At 37.6% G+C, this 26131-nt stretch overlaps 1 protein-coding gene across 1 annotated transcript; it reads left to right on the forward strand.

Annotated features, from left to right (window-relative positions):
* The first annotated feature begins 375 nt into the window (after positions 1-375).
* LOC136348090 (serine protease inhibitor 42Dd-like) lies at positions 376-22597 on the forward strand. Its single transcript, XM_066298662.1, has 8 exons — positions 376-512; positions 1478-1611; positions 18650-18810; positions 18861-19017; positions 19068-19200; positions 19249-19580; positions 19634-19772; positions 22438-22597. The coding sequence occupies exons 2-8, from the start codon at positions 1489-1491 to the stop codon at positions 22563-22565; spliced, it is 1173 nt and encodes a 390-aa protein (XP_066154759.1). The 5' UTR covers positions 376-512; positions 1478-1488; the 3' UTR covers positions 22566-22597.
* The last annotated feature ends 3534 nt before the right edge of the window (positions 22598-26131 follow it).

Genomic DNA, 26131 nt, shown 5'->3' on the forward strand with positions numbered 1-26131 from the left:
AATCATATAGTGAAGGTTTCGTGTGCTGTGGGAATCCGGGTTCTATACGATTCTGTATTAGCCACTGCGGCAAAAGATATTCTTGACCTTCGCCTTAACTAAATCACTGTCCGTCAAGTCCCAAAGTACTTTTACAGGTTTGAAGACTTAAGTTGTTTCTGCTTTGAGTGGTTATATTCATAGTTCGTTGTCTGTTTACGAAGATAAGTCCTCAAAAATAATTTGTTCTAAATCTTTCGTGCCGAAATTTATACACAGGCCACACATAAACACACAACAATTTACAGTTAGGTACTTGATTGCTTTGCATTATTAGAGCCGGCTCTGTAGGCTTCATCGTCTAATTTGCTCATTACAGTGTTGAAATTTACAATACGCAAACTCAATTGCGTATTGCGTTTTTGCACATGCCTCAGCGTAATTCCAGTCCGACTATTGTCTAGTATACGAGGTGTTTCCTAAGCTAAGTACGGTACATAACTTCGGGAGTGTATTCTATAGCTAAAATAAAGGTAATTTTGTTACATAAATTATTTCCCAAAAATGCTTCGTTGCGGAAATACAAAGTGTGAAAATTTCTTTAAAAAATAACAATTTTTTAAATATTTCCGAAATTACTTGAGACATTTTAATGACGTATTTGCAGGATTTGCGAGTTAGCAACGGTGCGTATTTTACGCTAAAAACAGTGGCTGTCGTCTAACCAGTGGCGTGAGGGCGGGATAATTGCTGGATATTTTTAAAGAAATGTGTGGTACGCCACTGCTCTTTTCCTATGTTTTGTTCCTTTTTCAATTACGTGTTCGATTTGGAAGAAAAAAGATCTCTTGACTTTTTTTCGTAGGACGCACCGTTTTCGAGGAAATAAATAAAAAACATTGTGGCTAAATTTTTTCATTGTTTTCATGTTCCGTCGAAACAAATGTCTGTACGTCATTTCCAAAGCACTCTTTGCAAAAACAGTATTTTTGATATTTCAATTAAACGGCAAGACCGGGTCTCAACATGTGATATATCGTCGTAATCGAAAAAAAAGCTGAAGCCAGAAATGGAAGAATCCGAGATGGCATCCGTAAGAAAAAATAAAGTTGATGATGGTTCCGGAAAATCGAAACGTCGGATTTCCAATTTCACACGGTCGTGTCGTCGAGGAGAAAAAGTGACTACGAAAATGTGCCAGCCATTTTCAATTGTCCCTTCAAATGAGTCGAGAAGAAAATAAAAACCATTTTTGGATATTTCGTATTTTTCCGGAAGTAATCGAAATTTTATAATTCTTCGAACGGCATCCTACACAGCTCGAAAATGCGCAACTTTGCCCTAATCTCACCGACTTTGTATCTTTTCAATTAACCAAGATTCCCCCCATGGTCGAGCTCGTAAACCGGACACCCTGTATAAAAGCTTCCTCGTGTAAAGCAACTAAGTTTCCCAATATAATTTTTTCCAGGCGTACACTTCCTTATTTCCGTTTCAGAATCGTCCAGAATGCAACTGACGCAAATATACCTAATTTTGACCACTTTTATGATGTTGAGTCACTGCAACGAAATGGAGACGCTGAAGGCGTTTGCCACTGGAAATTGGCAATTTACGGCCCGATTGTATAATGTAAGTCATTTCTTCTCATGATATCTTTTATTACCAGTGACGCAATTGAGAGGGACAGCGTTGCTCAATGTTTCACGATGACATCAACATTAGTTGGCATAGATTGGGGGAGGGGTGGGGCGCACTTCATTGGGGCTAGCGCGCATTAATTGCTAATAACAATCTTTGAATGACGTTTTGTTTATTAAGAGGTTTAGGAGAGAACGTTCTAGAATGGCATATTATCATAAGAAAACCACAATTTGAGCCTTAATAAACTCGGTATTCTCTAGTAAGTCGCCACTTCCAAACTTCCTAGCAGGATAATAAATTTCTTTCGTAAGAGAGCTGCCGTCCCAATACGAGCTCAAATATAAATCTTCAAAGTCGTCCTCAAATTGTGTAGAAGTCTCGCATACCGTGCCCCTGACTAAATCCTCCACGTGGAGGAAAAAAATCCTGAAGTTCGGCCCTGAATAGTCCGTCCAATGACGACAATAGGAATTTGGGCATGCGGTCCGAAATGACCCATAAATACTTGTTTCTGTCCACTTATAACTTTACAAATTTAGGAAAGTTCAGAAAGCCGAACAAGGTACTATCAGGCCACAACGTCCGCCGGAAAAATTAATTCTGCATTTTTCTCTTCTAGTACTGCGATATTTGATTCTGAACAAGACGTTTTATAATTCCAACACCCGATCGCATTTTGGTTTATCAAGTCGAAAAACTGAACCTCTCCGTTGATGACAACCCGACTTGTGGTACGGGTATCAAGACCTAGAATTAACGTTGCAATTACTCACATCATGCAAAAATTCCACTTCAATAGTTAAATTATACTTGACAAACCTGCATTTAATCGTCACAAAAACTGAACTGTTGAAAGATCTAGAAGCGATCGAAAGAAACCTCTTCTCGAAAGTACCTCTTTCGTTGCTCGAAGAGTAAAATTCACGGTAACGATCCTCGGTCAGTGAGGAATCGTGCAGTGTTTTCGTGGATACTGCAAATTCCCCGTTACTGAACAGAGGGCTGAAGCATAAGTTTCTGAATCCATCTGGTAGAGTTAGAGTGAGACTAAGGTCAAATATGCCTTCAGTACCCCATTGGAAGTTCATGTTGTCTACGTTAAAGTCGCCTGAAATTTTGACACAACCGAGGGCTACCGTAATTGCTAACACTTCGTTAGTCGCTACGAGGTGGGACACCAACGGGAAAAACGCAATGCTTAGTACACGAATGTTGAATATTTTGACATGCGGCATCTCACTTATACTCTATCTATTTAGTTAAATACATAAAAGTCATACAGTGGTGAACATAAGTATGGAAACATTTATAATTTCTATTTCATTTCTCATAATGTAAACATTTTTTTATCATATGGTCACTATGCCAATAGCGCATGTAATAGCACACATTATTAACACTAAAACGAGTTTATGTAATTTGTTGGTAAGTTGTTTTTTTTTAATTGACCAAATGTGATTCGAACGAAAGTATGGAAACATTTTCGTAATAACATAAAAAATATTAAAGCTTGGAAAAAATAATAAGTTCTTAACGTTATATTTAATATTTTGTAGGATAGCCTCTTGCGTCAATCACTGCTTGACATCTTCTGCCGATTGAGTCGAGGAGCCTTGCGCAAAAGTCAGGTGGAATTAGTCCCCATTCTTCTTCCAATGTATTCCACAAATCGGCCCTGTTCTTAATATTCCTTTTCCTAATTTGTTTATCCAAATAGTTCCAAAAGTTCTCTATTGAGTTCAAATCAGGTGATCGTGAAGGCCAACTCATCATGCGGATTTTTTGTTCGGAAAAACAATTCTTCGCCAAACGAGATGTGTGCTTTGGACCGTTGTTTTGTTGGAAAATCCACATCAATGGCAGTTGATTATATTCATATGGTATCAAATTGGTTTCCAATATTTGAACATATAATTGAGCATCCATTCTGCCATCAATCTTTGTCAAAGGACCCGTGCCAGATCGTCGAAAACAGCCCCACACCATCACGTTGCCACCTCCATGCTTAACAGTGGGCACTAGGTACTTGGGGTCATATCTTTGACCAACAGGTCTTCGTACGTAGCCAGTAGAATCCATGCCAAACAGGTCAAATTTGCTTTCGTCACTACAGACAATCGTAGACCATTGATTTGTTGTCCAGTCCTTACGTTCTTTAGCAAATTTTAATCTGGCTTCTCTGTGCCGCTTTGTAAGAAGAGGTTTTTTAACCGCATGCCTGCCATGAAGGTTTTCTGACAAAAGACGACGTCTAATAGTCATGTCTGACACCACTGCATCCTGATATTCTTCTTTTAGTTCCTTGTTTGTATCAACGGCAGTTTTCGTGGGATCACTTCTTGTCTTTCGAATGACGATTTTATCCAGTCTCCTATTTGTTTTTCGTAGTCTTCCTATTTTCAAAGCCGGATCCCTAGTACCTCTTCTTAAAAATGTATTGGCAATTTTGCTAACTGTTCCTCGGTGCATGTCAAGTGACTTTGCTATGTCGATTTCTTTTATTCCTCTTCGGTACAGCAATATAATTTTTTTCTTCAAATCAGAACTGAAATATTTGCACAGGGGTATTTTAATTAATGAACGTTACTGTAAATTTTGTCGAAAGATGCCAAATAACTGCTTACTAACTTCGATACTACACTCTAAAGCCGAATGATAAAATGTTTCCATACTTATGAAAAGGGCCAAACGACTTATTCGAAAAATTCAATTGAGGCGAAAGTAGATAAGGGTCCCAAAATTTATAAACAAAATTCTTAAGGCATTTGAGGATACACTACAACTTTATTTTATCGTTCATACACAGTGTGTTAGTAAATATTTTGGATTAAGGAAATGTTTCCATACTTATGTTCACCACCGAATATAAAATAAAAATTAATCCTTTATTTCAAACGGCTCGGGTACATCAAAACAATACGAAAGCAGAAGTAAAAATGCAAATCCTGCACATACTAAACTTACAACAAGTTAAAACTTCAACTTCTTCAGCTTTAATTTCTCAACTCAGAAAACTAAAACTAGAAAAAAGTTATGCTTTTTAGTAGGAAAAAGAAAAAACACACGCCTTCAATCTTCACGCACGCCACTCTACTAGAAGTCGTAATGAATCACACCTTTCTCGGACTTACTCTTGACGGTAAAATGACCTGGAAGAGACATGTCCAACAGACCAAAGCTAATTGCCTGAAACGCACGAACATACTCAAAACACTATCATATCAACAATGGGGATCCAATGAAGAAATGTTATTCAGAGTCTATCGCGCACTTATTCGATCCAAAATAGATCATGGCAGCACAGTACATTCATCTGCGAGTAACACCGTTCTTAAATTGCTGAATTCAGTTCAAAATACTGCCATTAGAATTTCTATAGGTGCTCTAAGATCTAGCCCTGTAGATTCGCTCTACTTTGAGGCACATGAACTCCCTCTTACGCTTAGAACGTAACAACTACTTCTATCATACTATGCTCAAAAATCTTCACACTCGAGAAACCCTGTTTCACAACTCTTTGATGCGAGCACAATGAATCGGACAGAACCTTCCCGTAAACTCTAATGATCTATTTCTCATATACTGGATAACATACTAAAAGACATCAACTTCTTACCAGTAAACCAGAGGTATATATTAACGACACCACCTTGGACCGAAAACCTACCAGCTTTTCACCTCTCCCTTCATAAATTCAATAAGCGGGAAGTAGTTCCCTCTCTAATGATACAATCTTTCTGGCGGGAAATAGACACAGTTAAACCGGACACTATCATCTACAGTTAGGTGCAGAACTGAGTCAATACTTAGAAAATTCGTATTAATGGTGGCATAAACAAAATATCTAACAAGTATTCAAAGGAAGGCTTTTAATTTGAAAAAGTACATTAACATTAACATTAAAACCATACAAAACATTTGCCGAAAATAAATGGGGTACATCAAATAATCCTAAATAACATTGGTTCAGTTTTGCTCCACTAATGTTAACATTGAACACTTTGGTCGACATTGACACTAATATTTGGTCCAGAGACCTTTAGCTTTTTTAACAGCTAGTAGACGTCTTGGCATCGCATATCCTCCGTTAATAAACATCATAATTCAAAATCTTTAAACAATGAAGCCGATTTCGAAGTTTCAAAGAAAATTTATTGAAAAATCACTGATTGATGGAAGATCCACACGGGAAATCGCATTTCAATTAAATATAAGTCAATCCACAGTACAAAGGGTAAAAAATAAGTACAAAATTTCCTTAAAAATAAATAAAGGTGGTCAACCAAAAAATATGTCTGCGCAAGATACTAGAAGAATAATTAGATATTTGGGCAGTGGTGAAGCCTCTTCGGCCTCCAAAGCAGCCGTGTTGCTACGAGGGGATACTGGGAAATCGGTGAGCAAATGGGCAGTCCAATGAGCTTTACATCAGTCCAAATTTGTTGCTGTGGAGAAGAAGAAGAAACCCCTACTTTCTAAGAAGAATATTAGGGCACGACTAGATTTTGTAAAAAGATATGAGACATGGACCGAGAAGGATTGGATGAAGATTATTTAGTCTGATGAAACTAAAGTTAACAGATATGCAATAGATGGTCGACATTGGAGCTGGAAACGAGAGGGAGAATCCATGAAACTAAAAGATTTCATTCTGACGGTGAAACATGGGGGAGGAAATATTAAAGCTTGGGGCTGTATGTCGGAATATGGGGTTGGACCATTGAAGAAAATAGATGGGATAATGAACCAGCACATCTATAAAGCCATTTTAAATGATCACCTAATAGATACTGTTAATAATATGCCTTATCCCACTAGCAAAGTAATTTTCCAACAAGACGACGACCCCAAGCATACCGCAAAATCTGTGAAGGAATGGTTGGGTACCCAAAAATTTTAGGTTTTGCAGTGGCCGGCACAAAGTCCCGACCTAAATCCCATTGAGAATCTATGGGCTTACGTGAAATATCATCTGGTCAACGACTACGATTCGCCACCATCTTCACTTAAAGTTTTATGGGAGAAAATAGAAGAAGTATGAGACCAAATTCCACCTGATTTCTGTGAAACACCAACAAAAAGCATGCCAAGACGTCTACTAGCTGTTAAAAAAGCTAAAGGTCTCTGGACCAAATATTAGTGTCAATGTCGACCAAAGTGTTCAATGTTAACATTAGTGGAGCAAAACTGAACCAATGTTATTTAGGATTATTTGATGTACCCCATTTATTTTCGGCAAATGTTTTGTGTGGTTTTAATGTTAATGTTAATGTTAATGTTAATGTACTTTTTGAAAACAAAAGCCGTCCTTTGAATACTTGTTAGATATTTTGTTTATGCCACCATTAATACGAATTTTCTAAGTATTGACTCAGTTCTGCACCTAACTGTATACAGATGCTTCGAGGACTGACGAGGGAGTGGACTGAGCGGCCACTGAAGCAAAAAGAGCGCGGCTCAGCTTCCTTCTCCCCAGTCATTGTAGCATACATACTGGAAAATTGCATACTATTTACGGGGCCCTCAAGTCAATGGAAGGAACCAAGAAAGTATTTGCCGTCTGTACGGACTCTCTAGCAACTATACAGGGTGGCCCATTGAAAACGAAACAGAGGCATTTGCGGGTACTTGGAAATGTATATTTGAAAAATGCTCGGACACGTAAACTTTATATTCGAGGGGGACACATTATTAACGTATACTCGCTCCTTTCACTTCAACACCCTAGCGGGGGTGAGTTGAACCCTTAAAATCTTAAATGGAAAGTATGGTCGAGTAGCACCTTGTTTGAAAGGTCTTTCGATTCTCGTTATAATGATACCCAAATTAACTAACTTTTATTCAGTAGTTTTCGAGAAATTTGGAAAAATGTGATTAAATTGCCAACAAGTGGAATGCTCTGTTAAAATCGTAAATTAGGAAAATAATCAGTAGTGACTATTAATTGTAAACTGACCAGATTAAGTTTAGTTGTACTATTTCACCAATTGTTATTGCTTTCGAATAATAAAAAAAAATGGATTGGGCGAAGAGGTCCTATAGAGTGGCCGGCTAGATTTCCAGACTTGACTCCGTTAGACTTCTTCTTATGGGGCCATTTGAAAAGCAAGATCTACGCAACAGAACCGGAGTCTCTGGTAGAATTGCGACGACGAATTGTTAATGAATGCCGTCTGATAACTCCACAGATGCTTCAAAATGTTAGGACTCGTTTTGAACAGAACTTGTATTACTGTATGGAAGCTAATGGTGAACAGTTCGAGTATCTTATCAATTAAAAGAATTTTTGTTAATGTTTTACTATTAATTTTCCTAATTTACGATTTTAACAGAGCATTCCACTTGTTGGCAATTTAATCACATTTTTCCAAATTTCTCGAAAACTACTGAATAAAAGTTAGTTAATTTGGGTATCATTATAACGAGAATCGAAAGACCTTTCAAACAAGGTGCTACTCCACCATACTTTCCATTTAAGATTTTAAGAGTTTAACTCACCCCGGCTAGGGTGTTGAAGTGAAAGGAGCGAGTATACGTTTATAATGTGTCCCCCTCGAATATAAAGTTTACGTGTCCGAGCATTTTTCAAATATACATTTCTAAGTACCCGCAAATGCCTCTGTTTCGTTTTCAATGGGCCACCCTGTATATTCAATTAAAGATCCATACTCCGCTCATCCCTCGGTACAGGAAATTCAGGATATACAGGGTGTCCTCGAATTACGTAGCCAAAATAATACCGCAGATTGTTTGAGTGAAAATAAGTCGATTTAACTAAACTTCCCTCAGTCCAAAAGTTGATAATTATGGAGCTACAGGGTGTTAAAGTTGAAAAAAAAAATCACATTTTCTTAAATATCTTTCGATTTATTTGAGTTAATTTCACGAAATTTCATATTTGAAGGTGTTTTAGGATACGAAATTCAAATTTATTAACGATTTAGTTGTTTCTTCTAGGGGGCGCCACAAGCGACCATTAGGACACATTTAAATCTCTGTAACTTTTTCGTGCCACGGTGTATATTATTTTGGCATTGAAAAATCTTTTTTCCTACCTTTTATACTTAGAAAAGGTATACTTTATTGACGTCGCTAGAAGCAACGGTTTTGGAGAAAAACGCATAATTCTAATGCGCTGCATATTTGCGTTGGCGCTTTTAAGTAAATAACTCAGTTGGCTATGTTTTTAATTGACATTTCAACACTTGAATTTGTTTCTCAAATGTCAGTTTTTTTATTTAGCCCTCAGTTTTTCTTGTCAGTTTCGCTTCTTGTTCCTGTAAATATCCATAAGTATGACCAATAAATTCACTTATTCTGAAATGGTGGATATGCTGTTAGTTTATGGACTTTTCCGTTGTAATAGTCAAAAAAGTGTACGAGTTTACAAGGAAAAATATCCTTTCCGTAGAATTCCAAATCGGAAAACTTTTGTTAATATTGAAAGGCGTCTCCGCGAAAATGGCAAGTTTGAACCTGGGCATGCAGATTCTGGACGCGGACGAACAATAAGTACAGTAGAAATGGAAGAAGAGGTTTTAGATGCTGTTCAAAGAAATCCAAAGGCCAGTACACGAGGTGTAGGACTGCAATTGGGAGTTTCGAAATCACTAGTTCATAAAGTTTTTCAAGAACAATTGTTGCACCCCTATCATATTCAAAAAGTTCAAAACCTACAATTGCCCGTGGATTCTGCTCAACGTTTAAATTTTTGTCGGTTTATAATCCACAAAAGAATCGAAAATCCAAATTTTAGTAAGAAAATTTTGTTCGCAGATGAAGCTGTTTCTACTAGATACGGTATTTTTAATATGCATAATGAACATGTTTATGCCTATGAAAATCCTCACGAGACAACAGTGACTCATTATCAGCATCGATTTAAAGTAAATATCTGGGCTGGAATAGTAGATAATTTTATTGTTGGTCCCTTTGTAATGCAAGATACGCTGAATGGTGATAACTACTTGAACTTTTTCGTACAAACTCTACCTATCTTATTAGAAGATTTGCCTTTACTCCTTCGTCGTGATCTTTGGTTTATGCATGATGGCGCACCTCCTCATTTTACTTTAAATGTAAGGCAACATTTAAATGAGGAATACCCACAACGTTGGATTGGAAGAGGAGGTGATGCACCTGTGAATTGGCCGGCTCGATCACCAGACTTGACACCCTGTGATTTTTTTTATGGGGTGCCTTGAAATCAAAAGTTTATGCATCTCCAATTCATACGCGACAAGAATTGAAGGCAAGAATAATTCATGAAGTGGAATTATTGAAGAATACCCCTGAAATATTGTTTAGAGTACAATGTAATTTCTTAAAAAGGATGAACTTATGCATACAGGAAAATGGTAAACACTTTGAATATTTGTTATGATAGCAGATTAAATGAAAAAAAATTAAACCAACAATTTACATAAGTTAATTTAATTAATTAGTAAGTGTTATTCTCGTTTGTTGTTGTTTCTTTGTTAAGTATTATTTTTGTTTTCTATTTAATAATATCTGATTTTGAAAACTTATTGTTATACCTTTACTAATAATTATTTTTGAAAAACTTAATTTTTTTTAACGGAAAATAATTTTAAGGTAATTTGCATGCATCATCAGGCTTAGATGCATTTTTCTCCAAAACCGTTGCTTCTAGCGACGTCAATAAAGTATACCTTTTCTAAGTATAAAAGGTAGGGAAAAAGGTTTTTAAATACCAAAATGATATACACCGTGGCACGAAAAAGTTACAGAGATTTAAATGTGTCCTAATGGTCGTTTGTGGCGTCCCCTAGAAGAAACAACTAAATCGTTAATAAATTTGAATTTCGTATCCTAAAACACCCTCAAATATGAAATTTCGTGAAATTAACTCAAAGAAATCGAAAGATATTAAAGAAAATGTGATTTTTTTTTCAACTTTAATACCCTGTAGCTCCATAATTATCAACTTTTGGACTGAGGGAAGTTTAGTTAAATCGACTTATTTTCACTCAAACAATCTGCGGTATTATTTTGGCCACGTAATTCGAGGACACCCTGTATATATACAGTATCAGTCATAAGTAAAGCAACAAATAAAAATTATAGGTCTCTAGAAAATGGACAGTCTTCTTAGGAATGATATACATATATTTTGATTCTGGACTTGTAAATATACTAAATAATGTACAAAAACTCAGTTGATTTTCCTTATCTGCTCGATAATTTTCTACATTCCTTTGAAGACATTCCAAAAGTAAAGCATCAAAATCGTATTTTCACTCTCTATTAGTGACAAGTGAATTTCTGAATCTGTATCTCGGTTATTTTTATTTAATTTAGCGGTACATAATGCCTTCTGGTCGCAGTTTTTCAGTAGATATCCGAAATTTGATTATTTCTAAGTGGCAGTCGGGAATGAAACAAATAACTATTGCAAACCAATTGCAACTGAATCGAAGCATTGTCTCTCGTACAATCAAACATTTTTCAAGTCGAGGAACTGTTGTGAATAAACCAGCCAAAGAATGGACCAAAAAATTGAAAGTGCGTCCTGGGAAGATCCGTTTCGTTGTGCAATGGATATTAAAAAAAAATTGGAGCTTGATGATGTTTCTGTTAGTACTGTTCGAAGACGTTTAACAGAACGCAAACTATTTGAAAGAAAACCGGCCAAAAAACCATTTATTTCTGCGAAAAATAGACGACTCCGACTAAAATTCGCTGAAGAGCATATTAATTGGACAGTGGCAAAATGGAAAACAGTACTTTTTTCGGACGAAAGCAAGTTTAACTTGCATTCAAGTTATGGTATTTGCTGGGTATGTCGTCCTGTTGACAAGAAGTTTGATCCCAAATACACTCGTGGCACCATAAAACATTGAGGAGGAAATGTGATGGTGTGGGGATGTTTTTCGGGAACTGGGGTGGGTCCACTGATTAAAATTGATGGGATAATGGACCGATTTCAATATTTACGTATCATAAGAGACAAAATGGTATCATTCGCTGAAGAAAATTTGCCATTGTCGTGGGAATTTCAACACGACAACGACCCTAAGGATACTGCTAAGGTAATAAAACAATTTTTTGCAGACCGTTGCATTCGTGTAATGAAATGGCCTGCCCAGAGCCCAGATTTAAACCCCATCGAGAATCTCTGGGAAATCATTCATCGGAAAGTAAGACAGAAAAACCCACAAAAATATCAAAATTGTGACCAGCTCTTTGATGTCATTGTTCGAGTTTGGAATTCCATACCAGAATCAACTCTTATGACATTATTGGAATCTATGAGTCGTAGATGTGCTGAAGTGATAAAAAAATAAACGCTATGCTACAAAATATTAAATATAATCTAAATATAAATGCATTTAGTTATATGTTGCTCTACTTTTGAAACCTTTGTAAGAAATATTTTATAATTTAAACCAGAACTCTTACTTTTTTTTTAAATTTTGTTTATTATTATTATTGGTTAATAATATTCGTTCAACTTAGTAATAAAATTTTGAGAACCGTTTAACCTCTTTTAAGGATATCGATATAATTTAATTTGTTGCTTTACTTTTGATTGATACTGTATATATATATGTTATGCAACGTTCACATCTTCCTAGACGCTAATTATATAGCTATTTACGAGTGGTAAAGTAATATGACCACCCCATAAGTCTTATTGCTTTATAGACGTAAACAGATAAATCTATAGGCGAACGTTATGTTTGGGAAATCATAATTTGGCTTGGGCTAACATTCAAGATACCGGAAGAGTCTCACATCTCACATGTACTAATTAATTGAAGTCATAACATAAACGACAGATTTCTTAATGATTGTATTTTTTGGTATAAGGAAGGGATCGAAACATATAGTTAGTTCTTAAGTCTGGAAAAGTCGAGTTGGTTAGTGTGTTCAGATCGTAACCTGTTAAATAATAAATTATTTTTTATAAATAATTATTTTTTTCATTACGATCGCGATCCATCCTTAAAATTGGGTCTCTAAAAAAGGCCAGAACAATTTTAAGGATGGATCGCTATCGTAATGAAAAAATAATTATTTATAAAAAAAATAATTTATTATTTAACAGGTTACGATCTGAACACACTAAACAAATCGACTCTCCCAGACTTAAGAACTGACTTCAGAAAAAACCATGCTCGTTCGAGCCCCTCCCTATGCCCCGAAAATATCATGGTTAGCCAAACCAATAAATCCGCCGGTCCATGTTATGACTGCAACCAATAAGTCCACATAAAATTCGAATCTCTTCCGGCATCCCTAACATTAGCCTAAGACAATTTATGGTCTTCTAAACATAACACTCAGTCATAGAGTTATGTATATGTTTATACCTTTAAGGCAATGAGCCTTTATGGGGTGGTCATATAACTGAACTGATTCGATATTCTTTGCGACTAGACATCTTGTATTATTTTTGTGAATAAAAAAATCTCGTTATTAGACCGGTAGTATAAATTTCGAAAATTTACCAAAGAGCAAAACCTACACTAACTTTATAACTGGCGCAGTCGGTAGGATCTCTGGAGAAGAAATAAAGCTTTCTTTTTCGATTTTAATCGATTTACCAGAGCTCATAAGTTACTTTGAGTTGGGAGAAACATCAGCCATACCGGAAATATCCGTAGTTCGTGTAAGGCCACGAGACTTCAGAAGACAACTGGACGCTGATTGTAGCTGTCCATTCCTGTTCGTGATCAACACCTTCTAAAGAAGGGGGAAGATAAAGGATATCTGTAGTTCGTGTAAGGCCACGAGACTTCAGAAGGCAACAGGACACTGATTGTAGCTGCCCATCCTTGTTCATGACCAACATCTTCTGAAGAAGAGCGAAGATAGAAGACATCTGTAGTCATTATCAATGATGGAGAATATTCCTAATGTTACCACGACATATATACAGGGTGTCCCACAAGTGATTCATTATATTTCAGTGGGTAATAGTACATTGAAAAATAATATGACTCCCTATATAAACCATATTCCAATAATGCTTCATTAAAAAGATACTGGGTGTTAAACTTTACTTAAAAAATCTAACTTTTATTGATATATTCAAAACCGTTTGAGATATGTAAGTGAAATTTGGCATGTTTTGAGAGTTAATGTAGACGCATTTATTTATGCAAAATGGCTATTTTTCGTTTCACCAGTGACGTGCGTACGGACACCTCTCAGCACATTTTTAAAGAAAAACATGGTGCGCCACTGCTTTTTATCAAAATAAAAATTATTTTTAGAAGTTTAATTTCATTTAGAAGAAAAATGCTCACTTGACCCTTTTTCGTCCGACGTATCGTTTGCCAGCAAAAAATTGAATACCGTCTATATGCACGATATTCTCTAAATGGTTTTACCATCTCAGACGTCGAGCAAATCAACCATTTATTTGAAGATTGTCATCTAACAGAACATGTTTCTCTCGGTCTCCTCCTCTTCTTCCTCAAGATTCAGCGAGCATTTCGGGTTCTCAGAAATCCCCATTATGTCCAAGTGAATCAAGAACGGGCCATGCCGTATGTAAACTGCTATATCAAGTCGTGCTGATTGCCTACTTAACCAAATAAGAGTTTGGGCTCTCTCTTTCGACAGAACCGTCAGGAACCTCTTGCCATATTCCGTTCTGGAGCTGCGCTTTCACCCAGCTGCGGGGGGTAACCTTCAAGCAGGTCCGCGCCCCACGAGAGTCGAATCCGTCGCCTCCCTGGTGGGCTTCAGTGCCTTAGAAACCCAGATGACCTAGTATCCACATCATCATAACTCGATCGTGCTTACCGTAACCATGCAGAACTTCTAACGATTCATTTCGCATATATTTGTATCAGCGTCACACTTCTACAATTCTTCCTGGGAGGAAGTAGGGCAGCGGAGAGAGTGAGTCTCTTGTCTTGTATTTCTAGTTTGTCGGTTTGTAACTTATTACGTATATTGGCTTGCCCACTTTGTAGTCCCTTCGAGTTCCCAAAAACTGGCTCTCAAAGATTGAAGAGCAGTTCAAATAAACTGATACTTCCACTTCCTTTGGAGCCGGGATCACCAACAGGTCATCCACGAGCGGCGACCACTCGAGAGAAAGGTCAGAACTCTCCCCAGTGGACCACCTCTCTGCTCGTAAAAACTCCGTTATATTTATGGAACGATGGCAATAACTTTTGAAATAATTTTTTTACCAAAAAATGTTTCAAGTCTAACTTAAAAGGCTAATTTGTCGTCACTTTTTAATTATCTTAAACTTTTTTCTGCTCACAACCTTCCGATGAAGTTCAACTTGAGTTTTTTAAATTTCACCCTTAATTAACTTTTTTTTAATGGAATCTACATTTATTTACTCACACAAACGTGTCAAATTTTATTGGGATTAGATAAGAAAAATTTCGAAAACGTTTTTTTCCCTTATTTTATTCAGACAAATTGAACTCAGTCACAAAGGCAAAATAACAATTTATTGCTTGCAAGAATTAATTGTTACTTAATGGTTAAACCATTTGCTCAAAGTGTGTTCCGCCGTTATTCCGACACAGTGGTATTCTTCATAATGGACGATCCCACTTCAACACAGGTGTCTTTCCTGTGTAACGGAACTCGATGCAGGAGAACAGATATTATTATTAACCCTAGAAAACTGGACATTCGTAAAAGTTACGATGCTCCATTAATTTTTTTAAAGTTCGGGTATTCCCCGGTTCTGCTTCGCTATGCGCCGCTAGCTATTTGTCCCAATAGTAGTTATCTAGCTGGTGGTGTGTGCATTTCTAATAATTTTTAACGATTTATCACATATTTTTGAAGCCCGTCGTAAATTTCACGAATATCCAGTATATACGTTACTTTTCTTGAACATTATTTTGACATTGTACATTGAACAATTGGACTAGTGTTTACATTTTTGGGTGGTAAGCTACATTTTTGGTTCCTTAAAATTTGTAAATAATTATTTATATATTTTGTAAAGAACATGGCGCAAAAACCTCTGACTCAAAAAGAAATAGAGACTGAAATTCAGCGTATAATGGATGGTGAAGGGTGTGAATTTGATCCTTTGGAAGCCAGCGAAAGTGATGGGGGGGATGATAATATAGAATACGAATCAGAAAGTTCAGATGATGACCTTTTTACACCACAGCCTCGGGTCAACGCCAATCAGGCCAATATATTTGAAAATTCTTCAACTGCCAAACAACTATTAGAAGAAACTAGTAGCAAAGATATTGGTGAACAAGGTTTGTCAACTAAAGCAGGTCAGTTCAATTTACCTCAACATTGCCCATCTGCAAAAAGTACTGATTCGGAGAGGAATACGGAAAACAATCTTTTTTTACCTCGTTATATAATCAAACCCAAGATCAAATGTTTGAAAGGAAAAAATGGTCATAAATGGTCAGCGGAAATGCCTGCAAGACGTGGAAAAACTAAAGCAAGAAACATTATTCATTTTTTACCTGGTCCTAAAGGAGATGCCACAAATTGTTCAACTTTTGATGAATATTTCTTACATTTTTTTTCAAATGAAATATTAGATACCACACTTTTGCATACAAATGCCGAAATTACCAGACAGGCGCAAAAATATAAGAGCAATGCGAATGTATCCCAAACCACAAAAATTGAGATAAAAGCCCTTCTTGCAATTTTGATAAAGTCTGCAGCGAACAAAGATAATCATTTGTTTGCAAAATATATGTTTGATACCAAAATATCAGGAACATTTTACAGAGCCTGTATGACCGGTGAGCGTTTTTCATTCCTAATAAATTGTCTTAGATTTGATGACAAAGAAACTAGACTGGAAAGAAAAAAAGCTGATTCATTTGCACCCATTCGTGAGATATGGGATATTTTCATTGCAAAGTGTAGAAACTCGTACATACCTTCTTCTTACCTAACTATTGACGAGTAGCTAGTTGGATTTCGCGGACGATGTCCGTTTAGGATGTATATTCCAAGTAAACCGTGCAAGTATGGCATCAAAATAATCATGGTGTGTGATTCTTCTTCAAAATATATGTTAGATGCCAGTCCCTATTTAGGAAAATCCACGAAAACAAACGGATTGCCATTGGCTACGTACTTTGTACAAGAGCTTACTAAATCTGTCCATGGTAGTAATAGGAACATTACCATGGATAATTGGTTTACATCTGTAAGTTTGGCTGACTGTTTATTGAAAGATCCATATAAACTTACGATAATAGGGACTCTACGAAAAAACAAAACAGAAATTCCCAAAGAAATGTTGGATATTACGGACAGATATCCTAATACATCTATGTTTTGTCACGATCAAATGAAGACGATGGTATCGTATATGCCAAAAAGGAAAAAAATTGTTTTACTTTTATCCACTCTTCATGAAGGTGTTGAAATATCATCCATAGGAAAGCCTGCAATTATAATGAATTATAATGAAACAAAGGGTGGAGTAGACACATTCGACCAAATGTGTTCTAATATGAATTCTGGTCGCAAAACTCGAAGATGGCCGATGGTCATATTTTACGACATGATAAATATTGCATGCATAAATTCCTACATAATTTATTGCTCAAATTTAGTGAAACTAAACAAAAAGCCTTTGAGTAGATATCAATATATGATTGAACTAAGTCGTTGTCTCGCGGAAACATGGCTGAAAGAAAGACTAAATATCAAAACTTTGCGTAGTAATATTCGGCAAGATATTAATGATATTCTAAATATTTCTGTGGAAAATGAAACAACCGAGTATCAAAATAAGAAACGAAAAATTTGTTTCTACTGCCCCAGTAATAAAAGGCGTATGACCACTACATACTGTAACCAGTGCAAGGAAGCCATATGTGGGGAACATCGCGGAAATAATATATGTATTGCCTGTTCCAGAGTATGAAAATTTGCATGTGTAAAATCACTAACAAATCTATGTAAACATTTTTAGTAATATTGCCTATGTTCTTGTAATAAAATTTTTTCTAAATGTAGTTTTCTTAAAAGTCGTAAATTTTACGACACTCCAGTATTAACGTATGTTTATAATAGTCCAGTGTTCTAGGGTTAAAGAAACACGTTGGTTCTACTATGTAACTATTGTAATCGACGGTTATTGAAAATGGTTCTTAACCGAATCCTCTTTACCACCCTGAGTCTGTATTTACACGCATCTTATCAAATGGAGTGGTGACTATAACATTAATTACTACATAACGTCCTTTAGTTGAACTCCGGATTCAGTTGATTGCTTGGTTATTGGGCTAAAGTTTAAGTTAGTACAGAGTACTAAGCAATTCTTCATGAGAAATACAAATAGGGTTGATTAGAAAGACGATTTATCCTAATGGCGGTTAACAGGTACGTTACACCTGATTGATTGCATTACACCGACGATAAAGACCCTCGAGTTAACCACGCTATTTGACCGATCCTTATAAACATGACATTTTAAATGGCCCCAAAGGAAAAAGTTACGGAGATTTAAATCAGGTAACCGAGCTGTCCGCTCTATTTCACCTTGCAACAAATTGGCACTGCCTCTTTTTTAATAAAAAATTGCAATTTCTGTAATACAATTTACTTCACTTTCAAAAAATACAGAAGACCTTTATATTATTTTTGTGTTTTTAACAATTTTAATTCCTTTGGATACAATAGAGAAAAGAAATTTTCTCTCGGAAATATTTCGTATCTAACCTCGATAAAACTAGATATACAGGATGACCCACTCAAAACAGTCCACCTGAAATATCTTAAATGGAATTTTTTTCGGGGGTCACAACCCCTTCAATAATTTTAAATGGGACGGGGGACAAACGGAACATCAAATCGAAAAGATTTCAATTTTTATGTTTTTGAATGTTGATGAGTTTTAAATGGGCCACCCTGTATATGTATACGCCAATACAAGAGGTTTCGAAAAACAATTCGAAAACAGCGGGTGACATTTTAAAAACTAAAGTTGCAGTTCCTACGAATATTACGGGATAAGAAAAAAAAATTACGAATCAAAATGCTTAGCCTTATTGAATAAATCAGGAAATTCTTTCCATTGCAGGAAATTCTCAAGGATAAGCCCAACCAAAACTTCATATTCAGCCCTTTTTCCATCGAAGCAATCTTGGCTTTGATCGCGGCTGGTGCTAAAAATGACACTCTTCTAGAGTTCGCTTCCGCCCTTGATTTGCCCGCCCAGGAAACGACTGAAGAAGCCCTTGAGTATGTTTTTTTTTATGATTACGCCATTTGCTAAACTCCTTTTGTTGCAGAAATTTCTTTAATTTATTAAACCAACAATCCGATGACTACCAGTTTTCCTCAGCCAATAAATTGTTCGTGAATAACGATTTCCAAATTCTGGACAGTTTCAAAAAGCGAGCCATCGAAAATTTCGACGCCGATATCGAAAATGTTGACTTCGCTGAGGTATATTGTTGAGTTTTTCAATAATTAACATTGTTAATTTGAGTTTTAAGGAGGTCGAAGCAGCTCAAAAAATTAACCGATGGGTGCAAGAGCGCACCAACAACAAAATCAGGGACATAGTCACTCCTGATGATATGGATATTTCTATCAAATTGTTCCCAGTTAACGCTTTACATTTCAAGGGTAAGAAATAATCGTTTTCTGTCCATTTAAAGTACAAAAAATATTTAGGCACTTGGGAGAAAATATTTTCGTATGTCAACAAGGGGACTTTCTATATAACCAAAACAAACACTAAAGAAGTTGATATGATGCATAGAGAAGACGGATTTGGGTACTACGAATCTCCAACGCTTAAAGCCAAATTCTTGGAGCTGCCATACTATAATAGCAATATTACAATGACCATCGTCCTTCCCGACGAAATCGAGGGGCTTGCAGCCCTAGAAAAAGACACATATCCCTTTCTTAAACCCCAAAACTTGGAGGACGAACACGTGTCTGTAACTCTGCCTTCTTTTCTTGTTGAGAGCAAGTATGACTTGAGGCCCATCTTAGAAAGAGTAAAAATAAGTCTCATCTTTGAAATTAGTTTTTGGAAATACTTTTTCTTTAGTTGGGATTGAAAACGGTGTTCAGCCATAGGGCGGATCTTAGTGGGATTTCTAGTGAACCTTTGGAGGTGTCTGCAGTGATCCAGAAGGCTTTCATCAACGTAACCAAGTTTGGAACTGAAGCTGCAGCTGTAACTTACGGTAAGCGAATTTTTTTGGGATTCTTCATGTTTTTGCTGCTTTCAATCATTAACTTTTGCCCTCTAAATTTAGAAACTGAATTATCGCAAAAATGTTAAGTACTTTATGATCAGTGTTTCTTCGATTAGTGTAGCAAAAGGTACTGCACTAGGCACGTTTATTTCCGATAAGTAGCACAGTTTACACCGTATCGTTGGGAATAGGAAAGAATAATTTTCTTTTTAGTTTTAGTTGTCGTATTGAGAAAATCACCCATAATCGGAGCGAGATCCATATTTCGAGCCGACCGTCCGTTTCTTTGTTTCGTTATTTGCGATCAAGTAATTTTGTTTACTGGAAAAATTGATTGAAACATTCACAATTAATATTTCTATCTGGTTAGTTGTTGTCGAGAGCATTAGTGAAGCATTAGTGGCACAAACACAGTCAGTTGTATGAGAAAATAACCGGGAATGTAAACAAAACTCTAGGCAACCCAACATACACAGCGATCTCTGTGAATGTAACTCAGTGTTACGTCAGCTGTGGGTAAGGTTTCTCTCGGAGAGGTCAATCATCATTTCTTGTACTGCATTCAGTGAAGAGTCCTTGTTAACAACGAACTAACAATACACTAGGTACCCTCAAACAAACCATGCTTATTATACAATACACTCAGAATTTCCCAGCAGGCTGAAGGAAAACCATTCCAGAAAGTTCAGCTTTCTTCAGATTTCTGAATAAATATAGATTTTTATGCATTATACACAGATAGATGAAATCATATTCCCTTCATCTGCATCAAGAACTGAGTGAAATCTACCTTTAATACGTCGCTCAAACTCGAGACATATTATTTCTTTGCTTAAATATCTCAATATCTGGTCTCAAACATCGAAGATCATTTGAGATATCACACTTAAGATTTTATGCTGCACAAGCGCAATACGATCAAAACAATTTAGTGCGTATGGTAGGAGGTAAAAATGTGGATGTTAGCCGTAGTAACTAAGCAAAGCACACACAGGTGGCGCAACCGTTAAGTCTATCTGGTGAAGTCGCACAAATTAGTCCCGAAAACCACGTCTATGCTTGTTTCAGAGCAGACCTCAAAGCTCTATCAAAAGACTAAAACTACAGTATAGGGGAGGGAAACTGCCACAACAAGCAAAGACATAGTTCCATAGAGCATTTTAAAAGTAGAAGATAGAAACTTTGTCACGTACCAACTTATCGACAATATCGGTACCAACACCAACCAACACTCACTGCTGAAAACCATTCAGATTGGCTTCTGGTGCAAATAATTTTCAGCTACCGGTTTTGATTGGTGCCATGCACTGTGAATTTTCTAATGTTGAAAGTTGCTAATTTTTGTTTGTTCTTTTTCAAGCATCGGTGCCACCCTGAAATTTAAATACAAAACCTGCACGTACATATGCATGTAACTTTCCCTTAATCTCTTTATTAGCCCAATCCGTATCTGCACATCCTACTAACGGATTTTCGTTTTTATAATACCAGAATGTGATTACATTGGTACCATCAAGTAACTTGCATTAAAATTGAACGTCCGGTACAACCGGAAGTATGACGTCATTGAAAATGATTTAGATGAGGTCGTTACAAAGCTCTTAATCTTAACCACACCACTAAATTTTCTTAACTTTGCTGTTCGTAGTTTTCCTAAAATGTCTAATGACGGTTTCCGGGGGAACACCCTGTATAATGCATGCGATAAAGACTATATTTTGGTAAAATTTTACGGTGGTGGTTCTCCGGTCACCTGAATGTACTTGGGAGTTCTAATTAACTGCGCATTTTACTTACAAATTGTTTGTTCAACTCACACAGTTCCATTTTCTTTGTCCTCATCACCTACAGAACGTTTCGTTGCAGCCCACGGATTTCTCTATTACGTTAGACCTAACGACGTCATGCTACTTATAGGGCGCATTGTTTATGGGATAGGTGTGCGCTTTACCTACGCATGCGTCTCTTTTCCCACGTTTCTTCCGGATGCTTCTGTAGTACCGGTTAAAGGGTACTGGTACCGATCCACGTTCACTCACACTTTGCGTTTCTTTCTATATTTACAGAATATAGAATATCAGACGCGGGAATTCCAAAGCGTTTCATAGCCGATCGTCTGTTTAAGATTTACGTGAGTGTCCGTGGAATTGTCCTTTTAGCAGGACGAATTCTCGGAATTTAACCGCAGAAACATGCAAAATAAAGGTTATTTTAACTTATCTGCGATCAAAGATAAAATCATCGCGGCATAAGTAGTTTGGTGCTGTCTCTGCATTTACGGGCTTTAGTAGAAGTTGGACTAGTTCTTAGAGGTTTGTGGAGGATGAAAATTATGTTAATATTTTTAGTCTATTTCAATCCAGAATATCTGCCACCTTCAGCTGAGGTTAGCTTCATCGCCAATCGTTGGTTCATGTATGCCATTATGACAGATAATGTCGTTTTAATAGCTGGACGAATTGATACATTTTAAGTGCGATTTATGTTATGTGTAGAGACCCGTTTTGTTTTTAACTTTTATCCTATTTGCGCACGTATATGGCTATATGGCATAGAATAACATGACATAAAAGAACATAGAAGAACTGATTGTTTTGTTTTAATACAACAAGTCCTCATTTTATCTTTGATTATACATGATATTTTATTTCAGCCTCCAAACCTATGTCGCGCATAAAATGGAGTACACCTGCTAAAGAATTCTTAGTGAATCATCCCTTCATTTACTACATCAAGTTTCAGGATGTTTTGCTGTTTTCTGGAAGGATTTCGCATTTTTAACTGTGCCATAACATGTTGTTAATTCATTAAATAAATATATATAATGAATTTGAGTTTTTCTCTTCAATCATTTTGTACTCATATTTGTGCTTAACTCTGCTGGGAAATAATGTGGTTCCAGATTTAACCTGAACTAACCTGTCTCGAACGTTTATTGCATTGGTAATGAATTTTTTGTTTTTAGTAACTGCGGTATTTCGATAACGATTCCTTCTAGAACAGACAACATATTTTGTCGCCAATCATCCACATATTTATTTTATACGGATGACTGAAGGAATATTGTTTTTGGGGAGATGGATGATGTAAACTAACTATATTATTTAAGTAAAATATCCTCTGATGCTAATGTGTTGCTCACTACATTATGACTGGTAGCATTTCCCTAATAATAATTGCCGCGTGCCACGTTGGTCTGTAGCGTGTTGTCCGATCACCAAAGTGCGGCGATTCAGGTCGTGGTTAGGAAAACAGAAGGGGGTGACCGCAGTTAAGGTGACCGATCCTCTCCGCATCGTCACAGAACCGACCCCGAACGAAAACATATAAGTCAGAGAGAGTCTCCCATCAAAAAAAGGTCAAGACAGAGAAGGACAGCAGAGACCAGCGAAATGGGTAGTCTCCTCCGACATTGGCAAAACACATCTCTCAGGGTCAGTACTCCTACGGGAGGCGGAGGAGAGGAGGAGGATGGTTCCTTCAATTTCGTCTATTCACTGAGAGAGAACCATTTCGGCACACGCACACCCACTGAACCACTTCGAATACTCACTAAAACTCACTGTAGACTACTCGATGAATATCAAACAATAATAATGAGGATTATTGTAAAGAGTATTGCCTTCGTAATAAAAAGTTCTCTTTGAGTCATTTTTGAAGCCATTTAGAGCTCATTTGCCGAAATTATGAAGGTTCAAAGTCTCAAAAGTCATAAAAGATCTGTGTTTAAGCACATTATTGATTGTATCTTAGTGAGTTTTCCATATAGTCGATTATATTCTCAAATAAACATTTCTTCTGACTTTTCAAAGACAATCCAGTCATCTTAAAAAACTCACTCACCCGGTTCATATGAGTCGTTACTGAACGCATTTGGGCCTCATTTGCCAAAGTTATCACGATTGAAACTTTAAAATATAGCACAAAATAATAACGTAGTGTTATGTCGTAAGGGAGTCAAAGTTCTCTCCGCACCTCCTGGTGGTGGCCTCTGGATGCCCTGCTTCCGAGACCGGGTATCAACTCCGGTGAAGGAAAATGGGTAACTAACGCGGAAGGCAAACAAGGACAAAATATGGAGGACAAGGCAACGAAGAAAGGTTTACTTCTCCAGGAGCGATCGGAACCCCAGGGGACGGCAGGCGAAGTGCCGGAGCATGTCTTGCTGACGGTCGTAAAAAAGCCTCTGCAACAAAGACAGGGTAGTGTCAGTCGACGCCAGGCCATACCCCCATAGCGACCTACTGGGAAGAAATCAAGAAGAACGTCCCTCGGCGGGATAAAGGAACTGCCAATGCGCAAGAACAGCCCATCGTCATTAAGGTTGTCAGCATTGGAGGAGACAGTCAGACAAGTGGATTAGTTAGATTGCCTACTAAAGGCGAACAGCAGGCCCAAGAAGAACGTCGTCAACGTCTTGTCTGACCTCCGTAGTGCACTTCGTCGAGCGCATATGGAGAGGGAAGAGGAGCGGGCCTGTCTGACCACAAATGAGGAGGTTGGCATTCTGCGCGAGGAAGAGCGAAGAAAACCCTCGAGGAGTTCATAAAGAGCGCCAAGAGGGAGGCATGGAAGAAGTTGTGTGATGACCTGGAGACCGACGTCTGGGGCCTTGGTTTCAGGATTGTGACGGGGAAACTGGGGCGCCTGAACCAAGACCACCTGGCAGAGGCGGACATGTTGAAGCAGGTGGAGGAACTTTTTTCGACCAAAGAGAGGAACGACAAGGTGAAATCGAGAAACTACAATTGCAGAAGACGTGAAACGGGTGTAGACGGAGGAGATCCGGCGGGCGGCAGGGAACTCGGGAGCCGAAAAGCTCCAAGATTGGATGGAATACCCAACGAAATAGTTAAAGCCTATCTAAGGATTAATCCCCAAGGAATGGCAGGCTGTGTCACGAACATCTTAGTAACAGGAGACTTCCCGAAGATTTGGAAGAGGGCCCGACTTGTCTTGATGGAGAAACCGAAAAGGGACCCGACGACGAAGGCGTCGTACCGACCCATCTGTCTTATTGATGGACTCGGAGAGATTGCGGAGAAAGTGATTTAGGTCAGGCTGATGGCCCAGGTCAGCGAACATGGTATGATGAGCGATAGGCAATTTAGCTTCCTTCCCCCCCACGACAAGGTGTTTTCATCTTGTCGTGTTGGGGGGGCTTCATATTTCCTGCTCCTCTGTCCTATTCGACAGAATTCCTTCTGGAGGGGGAGTGGGAGGGGGAGGCGGATAAAGAGCGACACAAAAGGATGCAATGAGTGAACTAAAAAATTGTGTACCCCAGGCGAGTGATAATTCCGCCGCCGGTTCCGACCGGGTGAGAGCCCCGGTGGCCGGCACTGGCCCCACGGATTCTGAGGGGGGCCGAGGTTACTCATGGCTGTTTAGGAGAGTATACATAGAGGGGCAAGTGTCGGAGCTCATCATGGGGGGTTTTTGATGTAAAATAGGAGAAGACATGACAACATAAGACAGGACAAAACTTGACAGAGAAGGGGGATCAAAAAAGAGAAAGGTTTTGGACACATCTATAAGGAAAAATTATGAGGAGGAATTATATTTAAAAAAAGTGAAAGTGTGGAAGCTTTTATACTGGTCGAGGCAATTGAGACGATTACGAGTTTAATAAGGGAACTAGAGGAAAAAATAGAAAGAAATACACAAAGGAACATCAAAGAAATAACAAAAAAACTAAAAAAACTGGGGATGCTTTAAATAGGGATATAGTTAAAAAATAGTTGGTGAAAAATAGGTACGAGAAGACTGAAAAAATTACTTTTGACGCGGACATATGGATAGACAGACAAATAGGAACTAGGGATCAGGGGACATAAACAGGGATGGAATGAGTCATTATGGATGTTACGGGGATTAAAAATTATGCGGAATTTAAAGAAATACAACAAAGGGAATGACATGACTTAGCACACACAAAAACAGAAATTCAAATTAGGGGGGACTTTTTGGAGACAAAAACAGAAAGAGTGAAAGTGATGATGGGTGGATGACGGCCCTACTCGCGAGCATAAGACAGTGGGTCGAATGTGAGTGGACAAGGACGCGGTACATGCTAACGCAGGTATTCACTGGACTCGGAGTATTTGGAAAATAACTGCACAGAATAGGAGTTGAGGAAAGCGCACACTTTGGGGATGTCCGGAGTGGGAAGCTGAACGTGTCGAAACTAGGAGCACAGGACTCAATTTGGACAGAAGGACGATTGGCAGCGAACTGGTGAAGAGCGAGAGAAAATTAAAGGTTTTGATCACATGGTAAATAGAATTATATGCAGGAAGACTGAAAGGCAGCGTATAAGGAGGAGAGAAGAAGGGTAGAGTGAAGAT

This window comes from Euwallacea fornicatus, chromosome 31 (genome assembly GCF_040115645.1).
Source record: "Euwallacea fornicatus isolate EFF26 chromosome 31, ASM4011564v1, whole genome shotgun sequence".
NCBI classification, from domain to species: domain Eukaryota; kingdom Metazoa; phylum Arthropoda; class Insecta; order Coleoptera; family Curculionidae; genus Euwallacea; species Euwallacea fornicatus.

Bases quoted from the DNA above. Each gene is read 5' to 3' on its own strand.
- LOC136348090 (XM_066298662.1), top strand. From the start codon at position 1,489: ATGCAACTGACGCAAATATACCTAATTTTGACCACTTTTATGATGTTG. The intron at 19,201-19,248 runs GTAAGAAATAAT...AAAAATATTTAG, and splicing joins TAACGCTTTACATTTCAAGG to GCACTTGGGAGAAAATATTT. The intron at 19,773-22,437 runs GTAAGCGAATTT...ATTTTATTTCAG, and splicing joins AGCTGCAGCTGTAACTTACG to CCTCCAAACCTATGTCGCGC.